The 20,210-nt window shown below is 42.0% G+C and overlaps 1 protein-coding gene across 2 annotated transcripts in view; it reads left to right on the top strand.

The window, feature by feature from the left end:
- Window positions 1–20,210, top strand: part of CHUK (component of inhibitor of nuclear factor kappa B kinase complex) — a 78,297-nt gene that overhangs the window by 47,259 nt on the left and 10,828 nt on the right. For both annotated transcript variants that reach the window (XM_084633249.1, XM_084633250.1), the window contains exons 14-18: window positions 4,058–4,119; window positions 9,147–9,256; window positions 12,267–12,316; window positions 19,026–19,122; window positions 19,903–20,050. In XM_084633249.1, the coding sequence (XP_084489375.1) occupies window positions 4,058–4,119; window positions 9,147–9,256; window positions 12,267–12,316; window positions 19,026–19,122; window positions 19,903–20,050 (467 nt within the window). The remainder of the gene's footprint in view (window positions 1–4,057; window positions 4,120–9,146; window positions 9,257–12,266; window positions 12,317–19,025; window positions 19,123–19,902; window positions 20,051–20,210) is intronic.

Genomic DNA, 20,210 nt, shown 5'->3' with positions numbered 1-20,210 from the left:
CCTCGAACTTACAACACAATTCATTCCTCAGAATTACGTTGTAAGTCGAAACCACTTTTCCCATAGGAATCCACGGTATAAAGGAGGGATTTGTTCCTGAACCAAGACATGATACACTATTTTCACCACAAGAACACAGATTTTTGTACTAAATGAATTATAGATGACTAACATAGCAACATCAATGTGTTTATTTGGTAAACAGCATTCAAATAAACACACAAAATCACATATGCTTTGACTTCCCAGAACTTTTTGAAGGGCTCTTGGCTGGGGGCTTCTCTGCAATCTTAAAGTGTCCAAGGAAGTTTGGACAGATGTTCTCCTCTTCTCCTTTGTAAATTTCTCTGTAGCAGCTGTTACAATGAATGGAGCTGGAAGGGGGACCCTTGAAGTTGCTTGTCTGATTGGCTTCCATGGCTAGGCTAGCTTGTTGCTGGGTAGCCTTGCCGTTTGTTTTTGATTATCTGAGCCCGGGGCCGGGAGCCAATGAGAAAGCTTGAACAGTGAAATCAGTGATTGGCTGAGGCTCAGCATGTGTTGTGTGCTGTTCTCCCTGCCAGCTTTCGTCATAAGGGCGAAACAAGCGTCGTAGGGGCGAAATGGGCAGACAATTGAAAAGCGTCATAAGTGGCATCCAACGTAAGTCAGGCATCATAAGTCCGAGGACTCCCTGTACATCTAGGAACAAAGAATGTAGGTCATGCTTGCAGGATGAGGGACTCTATCCTGGGAACCAGTGACTCTGAAAAAGATTTGGTGGGAGAGGTGGATAATCAGCTGAACATGAGCTCCCAGTGTGATGCTGTGGACATGAGGGCTAATGCAATCCTGAGATGTGTAAATGGACATCCTGAGTAGTAGAGACGATTTTAAGGCTATATTTGGCCCTGGAATGCTGTGTTTAGTTTTGGTGTCCGTGGTTCAAGAACGATGTTGAACAATTGGAGAGGATTCAGAGCAGAGCCCTGAGAATGATTTAAAAACATTGAAAACATATCTTAGAGTGATAGTCAAGGAGCATAATCTATTTAACTTAACAAAAAGTAGGTTAAGGGGTGACTTGATTGCAGTTGCCAAGTACCTATATGGGGAAAAAATACTTAACAGTGAAGTCTTCAGTCTAGTGGAGAAAGGTATAACATGATCCAATGGCTGGAAGTTGAAGCTAGACAAATTCAGACTGGAAATAAGGTGTAAATTTTTAATAGGGTAATTAACCTTTGGAACTATTTACCCAAGGTTGTGGGTAAATTTGTGGTGGATTCTCCATCACTGACTATTTTTAAATCAAGATTGGATATTTTTGCTAAAAGACAGGCTCTAAGAATTATTTTGGGAAGCTTCTATGGTCTGTTATACAGCAGGTCCGAGTACATGATCACAATGGTTCCTTCTGTACTTGAAATCTGTGGATGGCAGAAGTGAGGGAGTTCATGAGAGAAAGGGAGTAGGAAAAAGAAGAAACAGAAGGACAGTCCCATTTTCGCACGTACCTTGTCATGGTAGGGTTTTGCAGGCATCGCGGTGGGCATGTCCTAAAGAGGGATTTCTAGGAGATATGGGAAGGGCATGGCTCTATGAATTTAGTTATGGAATTTTCCTAGGTAGAAGGGCTGTGGGAGAAGGTGGCTGGTGGGGAGGGAAGTTGAGAATGTTGGCAGAGTGAAAGTGGGGTCAACATTGCAATAAACGAATAGAGCAGCTAGGTAGGGCAGGACTAAGTTGTCGAGGACCTTAAAGGTGAAGACAAGATGGCTGGTGCTTGATGCAAAGTGAAGGAAGAGCAAGGGGTTAATGTGGTCAGTAACAAGCCAGAAAGGTGAGTGCAGCATCAGCTATTTGAATAGGTAAGTCTGCTGTAATCGAGGCCAGAAAGGTTGCAGTAGTCAGAATGGGAAATGATGAAACCCTGGATGAGCATTTTGGTGGCATAAACAGAGGATAGGCTGTTACATATGGAAAAGCAGCAAGATTTATACATGGTTGGTATGTTTAGCCATAGAGAGGGCTGAGTCAAAGAAATGCCACCTGAATGTCTGTTAGGATAGTCATGTTGTTCACAGATATGGAGGAAAGGAGAGAGAGGGCTTCAGGGAATGATTACAAGATAAATTTTTCCCATGTTGTGTTTAATCTGCCAACAGGACATAATCCTTGAAGAGATATCAGAGAGGATGAGATGCTGGGTTGGATGGAGGTAGATTTGTGAGTCATCAGCAATGATGGTGGTGGTTGAAGCCATGCTTGTTAGATATGTGCACCTAGACAGGACATAGAGGGTGTCAATGATTGCGCCAATCAAGAGAGTGGGTAAAGAGCCTGCTATAGGAGCGGTCAGAGAAGCAGGAGAAGGACCCTGAGAGAACGGAGCTAGGAGAGCCATTGGAAGAGTTAAAAAGTGAGGGAGTGGTCAGTGGTGTGAGAGGCTATCAAAAGGTCAAGGAGGAAGATGATATACGAGCCCTGAGATTTGGCCTGGAAGAGGTTGTTAGAGGTTTGGTGTGAGCAGCTTCCATGGAACAGAAAGGGTGAAAGCTGGATTGAAGAGTTAGAGTGTGAGGTGTGGGATCTTGGGTTCAGAAAGGCAGTTAAGTAAAGGACTAAATTTTTTTTTAAGATAGGGGGGACTCCTATTGGGAGGCGAACGAACCTGAAGTGAAGAGTGAGTTGAGGGGGTAGCGAGGAAGCTGTTCTAAGCATGCTTTGCTAGGCCTTCAAAAAATCTAGTTGCTATTGTGTTGAGCAGCATTTATCTCAGTTCATTTCCTTCTCACACCTCAGTTTGTACTTTCCTGAATCTGTTCTCTTAATCATAATCCATGTGGCTGTCAAGATGTGTGGCACATGTTCATTCCATGACCTGCCCTCCTTCCCCTGTAAATCAGAGTCTATTCATTCTGGATTCTGGTGCGAAGGAACTGAAGGGGGATCAGGGCAGCTCTGCCTTTTATACTTTGGCCTGGGAGCAAAAGCATATGGAGGATGCAGATGCCACCCTGATGGGTACTGCATTGGGAAAAAGTCTTTGACTTTAGAGTGTGCATGCCCAAAACACCAAAGTGGAATGGGTATGTGGAACACATCTTGAAGAACAACTTACAAAAGAGGTGAGTAGCTGTCTTTAAAAAATCTGCCACATGTTCATTTCCTTCCCTGGAGTTCCTGCCCATTCCAAAGTTTGAATTAATTGAAGGAAGCAAGGCTTCCTTGCCCCCTTTGTATAAATTTTTTTACATTTGAAGCAATGGGCAATTGGCATTGTTGACAACTTTGTACATAGTGCAGTTTTGTTGATCATTTCTCACTTTTGCCATTCTGGTGGCACGTTTCTTTTCTGTTGGAAATCTGTCTGTACATGTTCCCCATTACCATAGTATCGGAGTCCCTTGCTGTCTCTAATATATTTATTCTCACAACAATCTGATGAGGTAGAAAAGTGCTGTTACCTGCATTTTTGATTCATAGATGTTAAGGCTAGAAGGGACTGTTCTGATCATCTAGTCTGACCTACTGTTTGACACAGACAGGAGAACCTCATCCAATGATTCCTGCCTCAAGTTCATAACTTCCGGTTGAGCTATTTTTAATAGTGAGGGTGATTAAATGTAGTTACAACTGACATAGGGATGTGCTGAATTCTCCATCATTTGGAGTCTTTGAATCAAAATGGGATGTCTCTTTCTAAGAGGCCTGCTCTAGCTCAACCAGAAGATACAAGTTTGATGCTGGAATGACTGTGTGAAGTTCTTTGGCCTGTGTTATACAGGCCATGAAAATTTCCAAAAGTGGGAACTTGAAGTTATGAGATGAAGTTTATAGGCTTGATTTGCAAAAAGTAGCTGAACTCAAGATAACTGAAGCCATTGCAAGCTGTTTGGGTTCTCAGTACTCTTGAAGTTCAGGACACTTGTTTATGTGCCTAACTGTGGACTTCAGAGTGTTTCTTTAGGCACCCATTTTTGTCTGTATATGTATGCATTTATCTAGGTTCATTCCCAGTTCATTTGATATCTGTGCCTTTTTTGTTCATTAATCAAACTCCATTTCTTTTAAGCCTCAGAAAAGATGCTCAAAGCCTGGAAGGAAATGGAAGTAAAGGCCATCCAGTGTGCTGAGGTATGGGAGTGAAACCAGGATGCTTGATGTCTCGGGGAGGGGGACTGGCAGGCTGAGATACTGAAAATTTTTGCATTTGGGTCAGTTTCCCCTCTGAAGCTTTACCGAGGAATAACTTATGCAGCTACAGAAGATGTGTATGGTGTAGAAAACTCAAGGGACTCTCTCAGGCAATTATAGCATGTTTAAAGGAACTGAATCATTGAGTCTGACTGATGAAATACATTCACTTACATCAATGTTAAATCATGATTTATTAAACTTAAGCTATGATGTGTGCCGTAGCTGAAGCACCTGTTCAAGATGCCTCATGTACTGAGTGAAATAGCAATAACAAAATTACTATTTCAGCCAGAGATCTTCCTCAAGAAACAATTCAACTGTCACCATGTTGTTCAAATATAACAGTTTATTTCTCCATTGTACTCTTTCCATTGTCTCCTTAGAGTCCATATTAGAAACACAAGATCATAGAAAACTATTACTCATTTGGGATTTGGGAGGTGATTTGGGAGTAACTGAGACTTTGTAGTCATTCCCACTTCCACAAGATTGACAGGGAACCAGTCACTTAACATCTTACCACTTCATTTTAAACTTGTCTTGACATCAGAGTAATTGAAATACCTAAACCCTCCACTTTGATGATCTCTTTATAAGGCTCACTTTTCATTATGGAAGCATCTCTTATGATACTGTTCATAGCTTCCAAGGCCAGAAGGGACCACTGTGATCATCTAGTCTGCTCTCCTGTGTAACACAGGCCACAGGACTTCCCTGAATTAACTCCTGCTTGAACTAGACCATCTCTTTTAGAAAAACATCTAATCTTGATTTTAAAATTTCTGGAGATGCAAATCCACCACAAACCTTGATAAGTGTCACGGATCCACAGGTTTGGTGCTACATCCTTAGCTTTTGAACAGTCTTTTGGAGGAATCCCCTTAGTATGCCAGACCCTCAAGGGGTCTCATTCTTCCTTCAAGGAAGACAATGCAGACTCAGTGCATCCTTAATTGGAGGCTCCAGCATTCCTGCTTCACAGCATGAATTCTGCTCAGCAAGTCCAACTGAGAAAGACTCCTGGTAGAGACTTGTATGCTCTTCAGGGACTAATGTACCCTAGCCAGTATTTCCAATGACATCCTAAACAGTGTTTTCAAAACAAAGTAGGATTTATTAGAGACACGAGTGAGGTAATATTTTTTTTCCCAGTCCAGTAAAAGATATTACCTTACCTACCTTCTGTCTCTAATATCCTGGGACTAACATGGCTACAAATACACGGCATACAACAATGTAGGATTTATTAGTCAATTGGAACACAGCGCTGGAAGTCCTTAGATTAGCAAAGAGAAATAAAGATTAAAGCATGGTCCATTCAGGTCAGCCTAGAACATTTCACCAGCCGAACCTAAATTTACTTATGGACAGTTTATTGCCCTTGCTCTTGTGCTAACATTGTCCTTTAGCTTAAATAGCTCTTCTCCCTCCCTGGTGTTTACTTCCCTCATGTGTTTATAGAGTGCAATCAGATCCCTTCCCAGCCTTCATTTTGCTAGGCTAAGAAAGCCAAGCTCTTTGTCTCTTCTCATAAGAGAGCCTCTCCATTCCCCTGATCATCCTTGCAGCCTTACTCTGCACCTCTTGCAGTTTTAATTAATTTTTCTTGAACATGGGTGACCAGAATTGTATACAGTGTTACGGATTCCTTGTATAATGGTATTAATACTTCCCTATCTCTGCTGGAAATACATCACCTTATACATCCGAGGATCGCCTTTATCCTTTTCATGGCCTTGGTACATTTGTGGCTTATAGTCATCCTGTGATCAATACACCCAGGACTTTCTCCTCCTCTGTCATTTCCAACTATGAGCTCCCAGTTTATAGCAGAAATTCTCGTTTTTAGCCCCTAAGTACATGACCTTGCACGCTGTACTATTACATGTCATCCCATTTTATTCCTCCAATCCTCTAGGTTATTCAGTTCTTACTGGATAATATTTTTCCTCCTCTGTGTTGATGCCTCCCAATTTTGTGTTGTCAGTGAATTTCATTAGTACATTGCTACTTTTTGTCCCGAGATCACTAATTAAAATATTAAATAAGAACTGTCTCAAGACTGATAGTTGGGAGGCTCCACTAATAACCTTCTTCCAGGCACAACCCATTGTTCTTTCCCTTTTAGCCAGTTTATATTCTCGAATTCATCTAATAATTTCCAACGTGGAACTTGAAATCCGGGTAGATTTGATTGATTGTATTTTCCTGGTCTAGACTATCATTTATCTTACCTAAGAAAGTGGTTAGTGGTGTGATCTGCCTTTTGTAAACCCATGTTGCATTTTGTCCTATTTTCCATTTACCTCCATGTCTTTAAAGAAAAGATTAATTAAAGTTTTTTCCAAAGTCTTGCATGCTATTGAGATCAGACTAACAGGTCTGTAGTTGCCTGGAGCCTTTTTTCCCTTAAACTGCTTTTGATAGTCTCCAGTCTATATGGTACTACTATCCATTTACTAGATTTATTAAAAATCCTTGCTGCCGAATTTGTAATGTGTGCCAGTTGGTCCAGTATTCTGGGATGGAGATTATCCAGTCCCTCCACTTTGAATTTAAAGATTGGATGGCTCTTTTTAAAAGATAAGCTCCAGCTCAACTACCAGATGTGGGTTTAATGCAGGAATCGTTGGTCTGTTTTCAGGTCTGTGTTGTGCAGGAGCTCAGACTGGGTGATCATAATGGTCCCTTCTAGCCTTAACATCGGTGAAACCTTTATTCCAGCACAATGTTGATTTTGTCTTGGAATTGTACTGTTTTTTTCTCCAAAACAATAAAGCATCACTTCATGTGTTCTGGAAGTAGTTGTGGGCCAGTCAGATAAATATATTGAAGCAGCTTTTACACAGTGCATTCAGATGGTGGAGGTGATTCCTATATTAGTGTTGCCTAACACTCTGCATTTTATTTATTTAAATAAAGTGTGTCCTGTGGAAGTGGGGTGTTATATAGAGTCCTGTCCCTTTCCACAAATTGCTCAACCTTTTTTTCTAGCAGGGCCCAGTTAGGAAAGGCTCAGTTTAAAGGCTTCAGGATCTGACATCCATAATCCTGTTCCTCTGGATAGGGGAGTTTAGGGTCCTACCTCTGATTTTTCTGGATGTCCATAAGATGCGGGGGATTCCCTCTTGATCGTTGTGCTTGCATGACACAGGAAATGTGTCCTTGGTGCTACTGCCAGCACACTAGCTGAATTATGGTCTTTACTGCAGCTTCCCCTGTTGACCATTCTTTGTTCAAGTGTCCAGGATGATTAGAAAATGCTACATCTAGTGTTTCCTCTGGTTCTCCTGAATCAAGGAGGATGTCCATATGTTTCCTTGGTGTTTTTCCCCCACCAGCCTAGGTATGCCATTGTAATGTCCAGTGTCTGGGTCCCGGCAGATTTAGTTTGATGACTTGGACCTCGAGGTCCATCTCCCAGAGTAATTGGTAGACGTTCTCTTCTCTGTCTATAGCTAGTACTGGAAGCCTTCTAATCAGTGCACTCTCAGGATAGCTTTAATGCCACGTCAGCATCTAACAGAACTTGTCTTTGGGCCATATTGGGTGGCTTGACTAATAAGGCTTAGTCTCAGCACTCTATTGCATGTTCCTGTCTTGAGCACCCTGAAGATGGAGCAGTGTTTTGATCCAAGTGCTGCTTCCACCTGGATTCTTTTTCTTAAGAATTAAGAAGTTAAGGTTGTCTTGTCAAACTCCAGTTGTTTCTCTTAGAAGGATAAGTGACATTTTTATTTTATCCTCAGGGTTTTTTCAACCCAGAGTACTTTTTGAAACTACTACCAGGTTTCTTGAACTACTATAGTTGCTCTGTATCATTTCTGTGAGGGGACAGCTTTTCTTTCTTATGGCTTAACTTTCATGCATTTCCAAGGAAACAGATGCAGTCACCTGGATGTCAGCAGAACAATCCAATTCCATTTGATTAGGACACAGTCCATCTGGAATTCAGATACCTAATTCATATCCTTGCTGGCAAAATCAAAGATCGAAAAGATTCAAAATCTACCATCTACTGATGACTCAGTTTAGCTATTTTAAAAGAATTTAGGGAAAAAATCTGAACATCTACAAGTCTCAGAGCAAGGTCAACTCATTTGATTCCATAACCTGGGTAGAAGAAATGGAACCTCTTATGAGAAGAACTGCAGATCTCTGGCAATCAAAGTGTATGTTGATCAGACGCAAGGAGATACAACACCTTCTTCCAATGCTGTCTTTGGTCAGAGTCATTCAGTCTGCCATTCTCCCTACATGTGTCTCCTCATCTCATCCTGGTCTCTTCCATACCCCACACTTGGAGTAACAATATGTTCACTTGTCAACATGACTCCAGACTAGTAGATTCCTTCTACGTGTGAGAACAGACCATATGGACTTACCGCAAGTTTGTCTCTTCTTAACAGAGGGAATCACTACAGTGGCATTTTCCTATTCAGGTACATAGTTTATCTATTTATAGCTTTTTAAGTTTTGCAAGTTCTGGAAGCATCTCAACTTGGACTGTAATACAGTTCCACAGCTTATATATGGGAGCAGTTTTGGCACCAAAATTGAGACTATCTGCTGATTCTGTGGTCTTGTGGATGTGGTTAACGCAACAATGCTGACTCCAGAGGAATCCTTTGTTAGAAGAAGATACGTTTTCAGTTTGTTGGAATTGTCTGTGTCTATCCAAGGTTGTTGAGGGTATCGTACATTGTGTGGAAATTGGTCTGATTTCCGTAGTAGAACTATAGCAGCAGCTGATCTAGTGAATGATTATTGTCCCTCAATGACAGCAAGACTCTCACTTTCAGTAAATTGTTTGTTCCACTCAGATTCACTTGTCTATTGAACAAAGTAATTTGGGGAATCTTTGTTGATTTTTATGTATTTCTGCTCCTGAAATTGTTTAATACGTGGACTGTCACTTTCCAGTCAAAACTTGAGATCTATGGCGAGTTATTTTTTCTCATTAGGCTGGAGATATCGGATACCTAGATGAACAGATTATGGCTCTGCACACAGAGATTGTGGAACTGCAGAGGAGTCCATATGCAAGGCGCCAGGGAGATGTCATGGAGAGTCTGTAAGGAAAAGGGCTATTCTCTCATACTTGTTGAAATCATTTTACATTGTAACAGGTTTTATATTTTTTGTTCTTTTTTGGTTTTATTCTCCATTTTGAAGAGGTTAAAGTAAGTGTGTGGGGAGTGGGAGGGGGAAGAGTGGGTGTGTTTACACTTCAGTACTCTAGAATTATATACCCAGGCTATTTGAAAACTGCACGCTTGAGAGAGCTAAGGTTTTTCTTGCTTTGTTTTTAGCCCAAAGAGGGAAGTAAACTTCATTGAGCCATTATTGTATGAAAATGACAATATTTTCTCAAACATCAAGTGTTTCAGATGTGGTTTTGGAGCAATAATAACATTTGTTTAAAAAAAAAAAAAAAAACCTTGAACTTGAAAATCGTTAGTATATTCCATTTAAATCCTACTTTAAAAGAACATAAGGGTTGCAAAGTGAAGCACTCAAGTTAGGAAGTGCCAAAGTAAAGTTTGCACATGCAGTCTTAACTTTGTCCCTTTGTGCATACGTATAACCATATAGCCTATAGTTATTGGATCTGTTATTTCCAAAGAAACTCTGTTCTATACAGTGCTCAGTGAATGTGTACTAACCGAGGTAGGTGTCTTCCTGATCTCTGCTTTATTCACTGTACATCCCTGAATGATTCCCTACACACTGTCCATCCTGGGCGTTCTGGGGCCATATCTGCTCTGAGTTACGCTGCTGTCAATTCAGAGTAAGTGCACACATTTCAGTATATTTACTTTGGAGTGAAAGCAGCCAACGGGGGCAGGAGGAGGGGTGCTGGTTACTCTCTGATAATGGTAGTGGATCCAGCTGGCTTGGTGTGCAGTCTCCAGCAGTGCCACAGGTCTGATCAAGGCTGCAGACTACTGTCTGATGTGTTGATGAGTAATTTGTGTCGTGAAATTGCTGGTTCGGCATTGGGGTTCAGAGTGGGTGGAGGAAGCCTACTTGAAACGGATAAGGGAAAAAATGTGCTGTTGAGTATGTAACCAATTATCACGTAAACCACAGACAGGCCGAGAGCAGGAAGAAATGTCCCTTCCCTTCCTGAGTAAGTGAATGTTTAGAGCCAGGAAGTGAGAAGAAAGGATGATCTTGTGGCTAAGGCACTGGACAGAGGCACAGGAGATCTCGTTTTTTCCCCAGCTGTGTCAGTTTCCCTGTATGACTTTGGGCAAGTCACTGTTGTGGGGGGTGAAGAGCAGGCTGGGTGCCTGGCCTCTTGGCAGTTGGGGGCTGGCAGGGTTGAGAAGCAGACTGGGGTATGATGGGGTGGGGATTTTCTCTCCATCCTTGTCTCAGATTTTCTCTCCTCTGTGTATTGATTTTTCAAGCACCAGTGCATACCAACAAGCACCGGGCTGGGATTAGGGCACAAGAAAGACTGCTGGATCTTCACACTTGTTTGCACAGCATCTAAAGCTTAATTGAGGGAGTTGAATGCTAATAAGCTCTCTTCCCCCTACATTACGGGTGCAGTGTAGTGGTCTGCTGTCTAGTTTGGGGGTGCCAAGAAGAAGGCCATCTCTTAGCTATTTCCAGTGCTTATTTAACTCGTGACGAACTGGCAGTGGCTGTGTAAGCCCTTGTGATCTTGAGACATCAGCTGTTGTAATTCCCTCTTGTGGGGCTATCAGCAAGACTGATGCACCGCTTGCAGCTCGTTCAGATTAAACCGCATGACAGCTTGCGAATTTGAGTTGTTAAGCATATTCAGTCTGCATTGTGTTTTTTACATTAGTTGCCTATTAAGTGGCAGATTCAGTCAGTTATCCTTACTGGTTTATAAAGCTCTGAATGGGACTGGCTCTGGTTATATGTAAGACTCCCTTCTTGAGTCTCTATCTAATGGAATTTTGCTCTCCCACACCACCTGGTGCTTCGGGGTTCTACCATCATGCCTGAAGCAGGCCTGCGGTCGAGCCTTGGCTGTGGCCGTCCCTGCAGTGTGGAACTCCCTCCTTCCTGAAATCTGGCTACTTCATCTCCCCACTCAAAAAACACCAAAAACTTGTTTTTTTCAGAGGTGTTTTTAAATTACTCCTGCTGTTGCTGCTGTTCTGTTTTTTTTTCTTACTGTTTTTGTTTACCCACCCTGACGGTAATTTTGTTGAGGTTGGGGTATTTTCTGATAGTTAACAAGAAAATGCTGTTGTGGTTGTTCAGCAACCCCAGCATTTTTGTGGAGGAGGGTGCTCTATACATATATTATTACTGGGACAAAACACAGGACATTTGACTGGAATATGTGATTCCCTTGAAACTCCTCTGGGGGTGAGTAAAGGTGGATGGGTGGGCTGGCCAAGGAATGGGAGATTCCAGGTTTATGAATGGTCTGCATGATGGGAGAAACTAATCTGCTGTGAAAGATTATGCTGAACTTTTTGAAATAGGAAAGGGAGGATTTGACATGACATTGGAAGCTTCCACATGTAGCTGCTTTTGAGTTATTTAAGGTAGGCAGAGTATCAAAACTTACTTTAAAGGGAGAAAGAAATGTACCTTTTTGGTGATCTCTTCCTCGTACTCTTCCCAAATGTCCACAATGGAACTGAGAGCAATCAAGGAAACATGAGTGCAAATGGGGAATTTGTCAGGCAGTTATACAGAAGAAAAGCAAACAAAGTTACTAAAATCAAACCTTCAATGTTTAAATGTTATATGGGAACAAAATCCTGGTAGATTTTATGGCAATAATAAATATGTTCAAAGTAATTGAAGAAAGCATAGAATTAATGCCATTTAGACTGAATATCAGCAAGGTAAATACAGAATTGTGAAGAAAAGGGGACATCTTTTTAGGAAATGTGGACTTCTATCATGGAATGAATTGACATGGATTCCTAATGTTGGAGGGGCAGGATATCTATTAGTAAGATTTAAAAATTGACTCTATCTTAATAAAGACCTGAATATGAAATCTTGTTACTCTTGAATATTACAGATGATCAGTTCCTCTGTGTGTTTGAATACATGTATGAAGTGATTTCTTCTTTTTGCAGTGAACAAAAAGCCATAGAACTGTACAAGCAATTAAAACCAAGACCTCCAGGTACGGAACAGGCTTATTCTATGACCTACATAAAACTCAAACCTTGCAAGTAATCTTTGCTTTCAACAGTAAATATCAGACTTTTTACATTTCCATTTGCAGCAGGGCAGAGGGAATGCTGGACAAGGAGGGGTGGAGATACACTTAGAGTGATGGGGTGGGGAAGACCGCAAAGTCTTGGTGGGAGCTGAGGGGAGTGGTTTGATGGTGTGCCTGTCCAAAGACATAGGTGGTGAGTGGAGGAAATGTCGGCAACATTTGTGAGTTGTGTAAATAACATCATATATCAATTTCACTACCAAAAAATTAGATGGCCCATAAAATGTAACTTGTTTAGTGATCCTTTTCATTACACGTTCTTTTATATAGTGTCAGAACTGCCACACCCCTTAACTTTGGCCTGGACCTGACCAGGTGGGTCTGGGGTAGAGGAGGTAGGTGTCATGATGTATATATCAGTCCGGTGTTACATAGCATCAGCTATAAGGTAAAAGGTGATAGGGTTCTGGTCTTGTTGTCTAAGGCTTAATTGCTCCAGGGCTGTGCATGCTGTTAACCCTTCTTAGTCAGTTACTAAGGTTTAAAGAAAATCATGCAGATCACCAACCCAGCCTTGTTGCTCAGATCTTATTTTAGTGTGGGATGGTACCGTCAAAACCTTCTATGCTACTTACAGCGCTTTCAGTTTGTCAGGTCACTGTCACTGGCCAAACCCAAGCAGACACCCAGATGAGAGGGGAGAGAGGAAGAACAGATGCTCTAATGTGATCGTAGTGCCTTGATGGGCCACGCTGAGAATGTCTACCCTATTACTTACAGTCTGCCCTGAGTGAAACAATCTGCCAAACTGGTGGTTTATTCTAAAATTAGATTCACCAAGCCAGTAACAAAATAGCTTCTGAAGTATTGCCACCCTTACTTTTGTGCTGCTGCTGTGACAGTACTGCTTCAGAGTTAGGCAGCTGGACAGCAGCTGCTGCTCTCCAGCCATTCAGCTGGGAAGGCAGCGCAGAAGTAAAGGTGACAATACCGTTTTTCATGGCTGTGAATTTGATAGGTCCCTAACCATATTTAAAGTTCTACCACTCCCAAAGGATCAGATACATTGCCCACCAGGTCAACTAATATTTTAGATCTTACCCAAATGCATGCTTACAACCAATCCTTATTAACTAAGTCTAAGATTTATTAATATATATAAAATATATATAATATATATAAAAAGAAATATGTATTTCTAAGAGCTCAATATACATACAAATGTGTGTAAAGTTCTTAGGTCAGCTTCGTAGCTGAGATGGTAAGGCTGCTGATTTGTAAAAGTCTTTCTGGAATCCATATAAAAAGGTTACAGTCCAATAGACAGTCCAGTTATAGAGTCTGTTCACGTTCTTCCATGAGAAATTCAGGGTAAACCCGGAAACCTCAGTCTTATGGCTTAGACCTTCCCTGTTAAAGTTTAAGCAGACCTGAGATGAAAAGGATCAGGCCCAAAGCTTCCTTTATAGTTGAAGTAGGTAGGGCACTGACAGGTAACTCTACCATGTGGGCTTTGATGAAAGTGAGCTGACAGTTTGTGATCTCTATTCAATGGGTCCTTTCACAGACAATACTTCTAGCAACAGCCATTCAAACTCTCAAGACAGTTCACAGGTAGTTACTATTTGGAATTACAAGCTTTGAGAAGAGATGAGGACAATAATATTATTACACCACCAGTCCCATCTAAATGATATCCCCCTTTGATCTCTGAGTCAATAGAATATAGTAATGAAACATTAGAAGATAGGAACAGGATTTAGCAACTACAAGCTAATCAGATCACATTGTTAGATTTCTACTGGGATGCAGGCAAACAGATACATTTAGCACTTACTCTTTGATTCTCTAACCATACAGGCAAAAAGGATATTCTAGTCTACTTAACATGGCTTTGATAACTATCTACGAGGAATGGCTCTGAGTGTTAAAGACAGAGAGAGGAACACTTTTTTTCTGAACTGGTGATGGGGGTGGTAGTTACTGTGAGCCTCAAGCTGGAGTCACACCTCTTCCACTGGGTAGGGGAGTCCTGGCCCTGGTTAGAAGGTTGGGCTGGAGCTGGTGGATGGTGTTTCTCCCTGTTCCTGTGCCAAGAGCCAGGAGGACAATGTCAGGGGAGCAGGTAAAAGCCACACCTCGGTCTGGTTAGGTAACCCTGAGAAACATCATGGTCTGAGGTTGACAGGGCTCAAGGCTTTATAGAACCAGGAGTTGATGCAGAAAGCAAAAGTCAGACATGGAACAAACAAAACGACCAAAATGCAGTTGTGCCACACCCTGTCCCTCCAGTTACCCTAAATGTTATAAGACGAAAAGGAGTACTTGTGGCACCTTAGAGACTAACCAATTTATTTGAGCATGAGCTGTAGCTCACAAAAGCTCATGCTCAAATAAATTGGTTAGTCTCTAAGGTGCCACAAGTACTCCTTTTCTTTTTGCGAATACAGACTAACACGGCTGTTACTCTGAAACCTAAATGTTATGCTTCAGTTCATGGAAGCTGATCAGCCGTCCTCCCAGAGTTTCCCAGTGGCCTTTTTAATCCATGCGTATGGAATTGTTGAGCAAGATCACTATGACGGACACTGCTGTCCTAAAACCTCACCAAGAGCTCAGCCTTTGTAACCATTTCCTATATGGCGGAGGTGGTCCTACTGCAGTAGTACCTAGAGTTCCCCGTCAGGAATGAGGGCCCCATTGTGCTGGTCACTGGACATATAGAAAAAACAAAGGCAGCTTTTGCCCCCTGAGAAGCTCACACTCCTAGTAGAAGGAGGTGGAACAGATGGATAAACAGTCAAGTCCTTCTTAGCATTGTTCTGGTTAAATGATTTTTTGGCTTTTTCTCAAAGGTCTGGAAAAATAGCTCATAGGCCTTAAATCCATTAATCTATCTGTGGTAACCAGTCCTGTGTCTGATTTCACTCCCATGACCTAGTCAAGTGTAGCTGATCAAGCTAGCATGCAAAAAATAAGTCTGTCCATGGCACCACAAGTGATGGGAGGGGCCAGGCACCTGTGTATATACTTATGGGCTTAGACAGGCACATACTCAGATGGCTAGCTGCCACACCACCACTTACAGCTATACTTCTATTTTTAGCTCTCTAGCTAAATTAGAACTAGCGCGGTTATGCCTCTTTGAGTTGGAAGTTACACCTCTAGCTCAAAAATTAGATGGACTTTTAGCGAGTGCTTTGGTGGAGGCCTGGAGTGGGAGTGCTGTGGAGATTGTAGCACCCTTCTGTCTGAATGTCCCAACTTGTGCACATTTACATACTCACATGTGACATTCTCTTCATTTATTAGTTTGTTACAGTTATTATTTTGGGGGTTTTCAAATATTTATCGGGTGTTTCCTGCTTACTTAATAATTGTATCCTGGGCTAAACAAACTCTGAAAACTGAAGTCCAAGTCAAGTTAGTCCCAGGTTTCCATTTTTACTGCGTTGATGAGTCTCAAGTTAGTGCTACACTGAAATCATAGAATCATAGACTTTAAGGTCATAAGGGACCATTATGATCATCTAGTCTGACCTCCTGCACAACACAAGCCACAGAATCTCACCCACCCACTCCTGTAACAAACCTCTAACCTATGTCCTCCAGCAAGTGACCCATGCCCCCACGCTGCAGAGGAAGGTGAAAAGCCCCCAGGGCCTCTGCCAATCTGCCCTAGAGGAAAATTCCTTCCCGACCCCAAATATGGCGATCAGCTAAACCCTGAGCATGTGGGCAAGACTCACCAGCCAGACACCCAGGAAAGAATTCTCTGTAGTAACTCAGATCCCACCCCATCTAACATCCCATCGGGCATATCTACCTCCAATAGTTGAAGATCAGTTGCCAAAGTTAGGCTATCCCATCCCCTCCATAAACTTATCAAGCTTAGTCTTGAAGCCAGATATGTCTTTTGCCCCCACTGCTTTCCTTGGAAGGCTGTTCCAGAACTTCACTCCTCTGATGGTCAGAAACCTTCATTTAATTTCAAGTCTAAACTTCCTGTTGGCCAGTTTATATCCATTTGTTCTTGTGTTCGCATTGGTACTGAGCTTAAATAATTCCTCTCCCTCCCTGGTATTTATCCCTCTGATATATTTATAGAGAGCAATCATATCTCCCCTCAGCCTTCTTTTGGTTAGGCTAAACAAGCCAAGCTCTTTGAGTCTCCTTTCATAAGACGGGTTTTCCTTTCCTCGGATCATCCTGGTAGCCCTTCTCTGTACCTGTTCCAGTTTGAATTCATCTTTCTTAAACGTGGCAGACCAGAACTGCACGCAATATTCCAGATGAGGTTTCACCAGTGCCTTGTATAACGGTACTAACACCTCCTTATCTCTACTGGAAATACCTCGGCTGATGCATCCCAAGACCGCATTAGCCTTTTTACGGCCATATCACATTGGCGGCTCATAGTCATCCTATGATCAACCAATACGCTGAGGTCCTTCTCTGTTACTTCCAAGTGATGCATCCCCAGTTTATAACAAAAATCCTCGTTATTAATCCCTAAATATGACCTTTCACCTTCAAAATTTTTTCCAAGACCTTGCATACTACAGATGTCAAATTAACAGGCCTGTAGTTACCCGGATCACTTTTTTTCCTTTCTTAAAAATAGGAACTATGTTAGCAATTCTCCAGTCTTACCATACAACCCCTGAGTTTACAGATTCATTAAATATTTTTGCTAATGGGCTTGCCAGTTCCTTTAATATTCTTGGATGAAGATTATCTGGGCTCCCCGATTTAGTCTCATTAAGATGTTCAAGTTTGCCTTCTGCTTTGGATGTGGTAATATCTACCTCTATATCCTCATTCCCATTTGTCGTCCTACCGTTATCCCTAAGGTCCTCATTAGCCTCATTAAAGACTGAGGCAAAATATTTGTTTGAAAAGGTCTCTATCCATATCCAGATCGGATCCTGGCGGTCTATAGCACACCCCAAGCACTATCCCAGGGAAGGCTCTAGTAGCTTTCTTCCCAATGTGATTTTTGCCCAAACTCAGAAATGCTCCTTCTACCTTTTGATTCATGCACTCTTGTGACTTTTCTTCTATGCCCAATGTCCTTGCAGTTCCTCATCCTCATGCCCAAAATAAACATGATCGCTTTCTGGCATCTTCCCTTCCTTGCCATTGCATCTAACATTCTTAATCTTTCCCTCTGCTCCTCCTTCCCCACTTTTTAAATTATACTGGCTGGCATGATGGTGGGGAGGGTGGCAGAAATTGAGACAGCCCTGAATATTGTGGCGAGGGTATTCTAAGGGCAGTCAGAGGAGGGATTTTTGCATAGCTATGTGATGGGTAAATAGCTGTAGTCATTATGGAAAGTATCGCTTGGGCAGAGTGCCTGGAATTGTATAGTGAGTGTGGAGAGGTGGGTGATTAGTGTCAGCTCCCCTGTGCTCTGACTGGTTCAGATGATTGATGTGTAGTATAACTGCGTGCACCGGAGAAGGCTTTTTGATTTAGTAGACTTAACCCCCTTCTTTTTTAATTGGGTCATAAATGATCTGGAAAAAAGGATAAACAGTGAGGTGGCAAAATGTGCAGATATAAAACTACTTAAGATCATTGAATCCCAAGAAGACTGTGAAGAGCTATCAAAGGATCTCTCGGAACTGGGTGGCTGGGCAACAAAATAGCAGATGAAATTTAGTGTTTATAAATGCAAAGTAATGCCCGTTGGAAAACATAATCCCAACTATACGTATACAATGATGGGGTCTAAATTAGCTGTTGCCACTCAACAGAGACATCTTGGAGTCATTGTGGATAGTTCTCTGAAAACATCCACTCAATGTGCAGCAGCAGTCAAAAAAGCAAACTATGTTGGGAATCATTAAGAAAGGGATAGATCATAAGACAGAAAATATCATATTGCCTCTATATAAATCCACGGTACGCCCACATCTTGAATACTGTGTGAAGATGTGGTCGCCCCATCTCAAAAAAGATATATTGGAATTGGAAAAGGTTCACAAAAGGACAACAAAAAAGATTAGGGGTATGGAACGGCTTCCATATGAGGAGAGATTAATAAGGCTGGGACTTCTCAGTTTGGAAAAGAGACTACTAAGGAGGGATACAATTGAGGTCTATAAAATCATGACTGGTGTGGAGAAAGTAAATAAGGAAGGGTTATTTACTCCTTCTCATAACACAAGAACTAAGGGTCACCAAATGAAATTAATAGGCAGCAGGTTTCAAACAAAGAAAAGGAAGTATTTTTTCACACAACGCACAGTCAAGCTGTGGAATTCCTTGCCAGAGGATGTTGTGAAGGCCAAGACTATAACAGGGTTCAAAAAAGAACTAGATAAGTTCATGGAGGATAGGTCCATCAATAGCTATTAGACAGGAAGGGCAGGGATAGTGTCCCTAGCCTCAGAAGCTGGGAATGGGTGACAGGGGATGAATCACTTGATGATTACCTGTTAATTCCCTCTGGTGCACCTGGTATTGGCCACTGTGGGAAGACAGGATACTGGGCTATATGGATCTTTGGTCTGACCCCGTATGGCCACTCTTATATTCTTATGTAGGTCTCTATTTCTTTGGCAGAGCTTGTTGGGTAAAATCCTTCTTTGACCTGTGGGTTTGTGTCTGAACTGTTTGCTGAGAAGCACTCTGCTAACCAGACGATTGGTATCCCTTCCAGATCACGCCTACAGTGACAGCACTGACATGGTGAAGATTATCGTGCAGACAGTGCAGAGCCAGGATCGAGTTCTCAAGGAGCTCTTTGGACACCTTAGGTACCAGAAGAGCTTTCCTTTCTGGAGGAAAACAGAGACAAGATGCAACTTCCATCATTCTGAGCTGGAGACCTTTTAACATACTAATTCTGTTGGGGAGCAGAGAGAGCCCTTGCATTCATATTCCAAGAGCAAAATCTTCATTCAAAGACCGTTCAGATTGCTGAAGGGCACATTCCCATCACTGTCCCTAAACCTTCAAAGCTAGTAAAGGGGAAGATCTGTCTCAGAACTTGCTATACATCCCCCTCAAATTATCTGTTGTCAGTGGGGCACTGCAGCTCCCCACCAAGAATTGCTTTCCCCTTCAAGGACATGCAGACACTCTATACTCCTCACATTCATTTGACTCATACTGTAACACAACCCCTTAACGCTTTTCCTAAAAGCATTTCACATCTCCTCTGGGAACCTTCTCTCAAGAAACAGTACATATGTGACTGTTGCTGAGGTGGAGGGGTCCATGGCAAGAGGTTTCTTTGTGAAGAAAGACTAAAATACAGCAAATTCTAAGTCCTGAAGCCTTCTTTCATTGAACTTTTTGTGCTGTGTACCTTGATCATTAGACCCGAAGACTTCCAGGAGCCACCGTGGTCCTAAAGAATCTTTCAGTTGTGCATCTGTGCCTGCAGCTATCAGTGTAAATGCTGAGGGTCAAGTACATGTTTATCCAGTTTTTCCTTAAATAGCAAGATGTAAAATCAGTGTAGCTACATTGATTCTTCCAAAGCCTGTGCCCCACTGAATGGCAAAGTGATTGTGATTTCTCCTTTGTTACAGCAAGCTGTTAGGCTGTAAGCAGAAGATTATTGATTTGCTTCCAAAGATTGAAGTGGCTCTGAATAACATCAAGGAGGCTGACAGCTCTGTGATGCAGATGCAGGGAAAAAGGCAGAGGGAGATCTGGCATTTGCTGAAAATAGCTTGTGTAAGTGACTTTAGGATTGAAGTCTCTAAACGCTAACAGTAACCTCTTTAGCCAGGCAGTGTGTGACCTGTCAGATCTCTGATGGTTGGTAAAGTGTTGTGGAAGGTTTGAAGCACTACGTGCTGAGTATACAGGAATTGTTCTGTGGCTTATGCATGCT

The sequence above is a fragment of the Lepidochelys olivacea genome (genome assembly GCF_965140295.1).
Source record: "Lepidochelys olivacea isolate rLepOli2 genome assembly, chromosome: 7".
NCBI classification, from domain to species: Eukaryota; Metazoa; Chordata; order Testudines; family Cheloniidae; genus Lepidochelys; species Lepidochelys olivacea.
The sequence above is the reverse complement of the archived record's forward strand: the minus strand, read 5'-3'. Positions and strand labels throughout refer to the sequence as shown.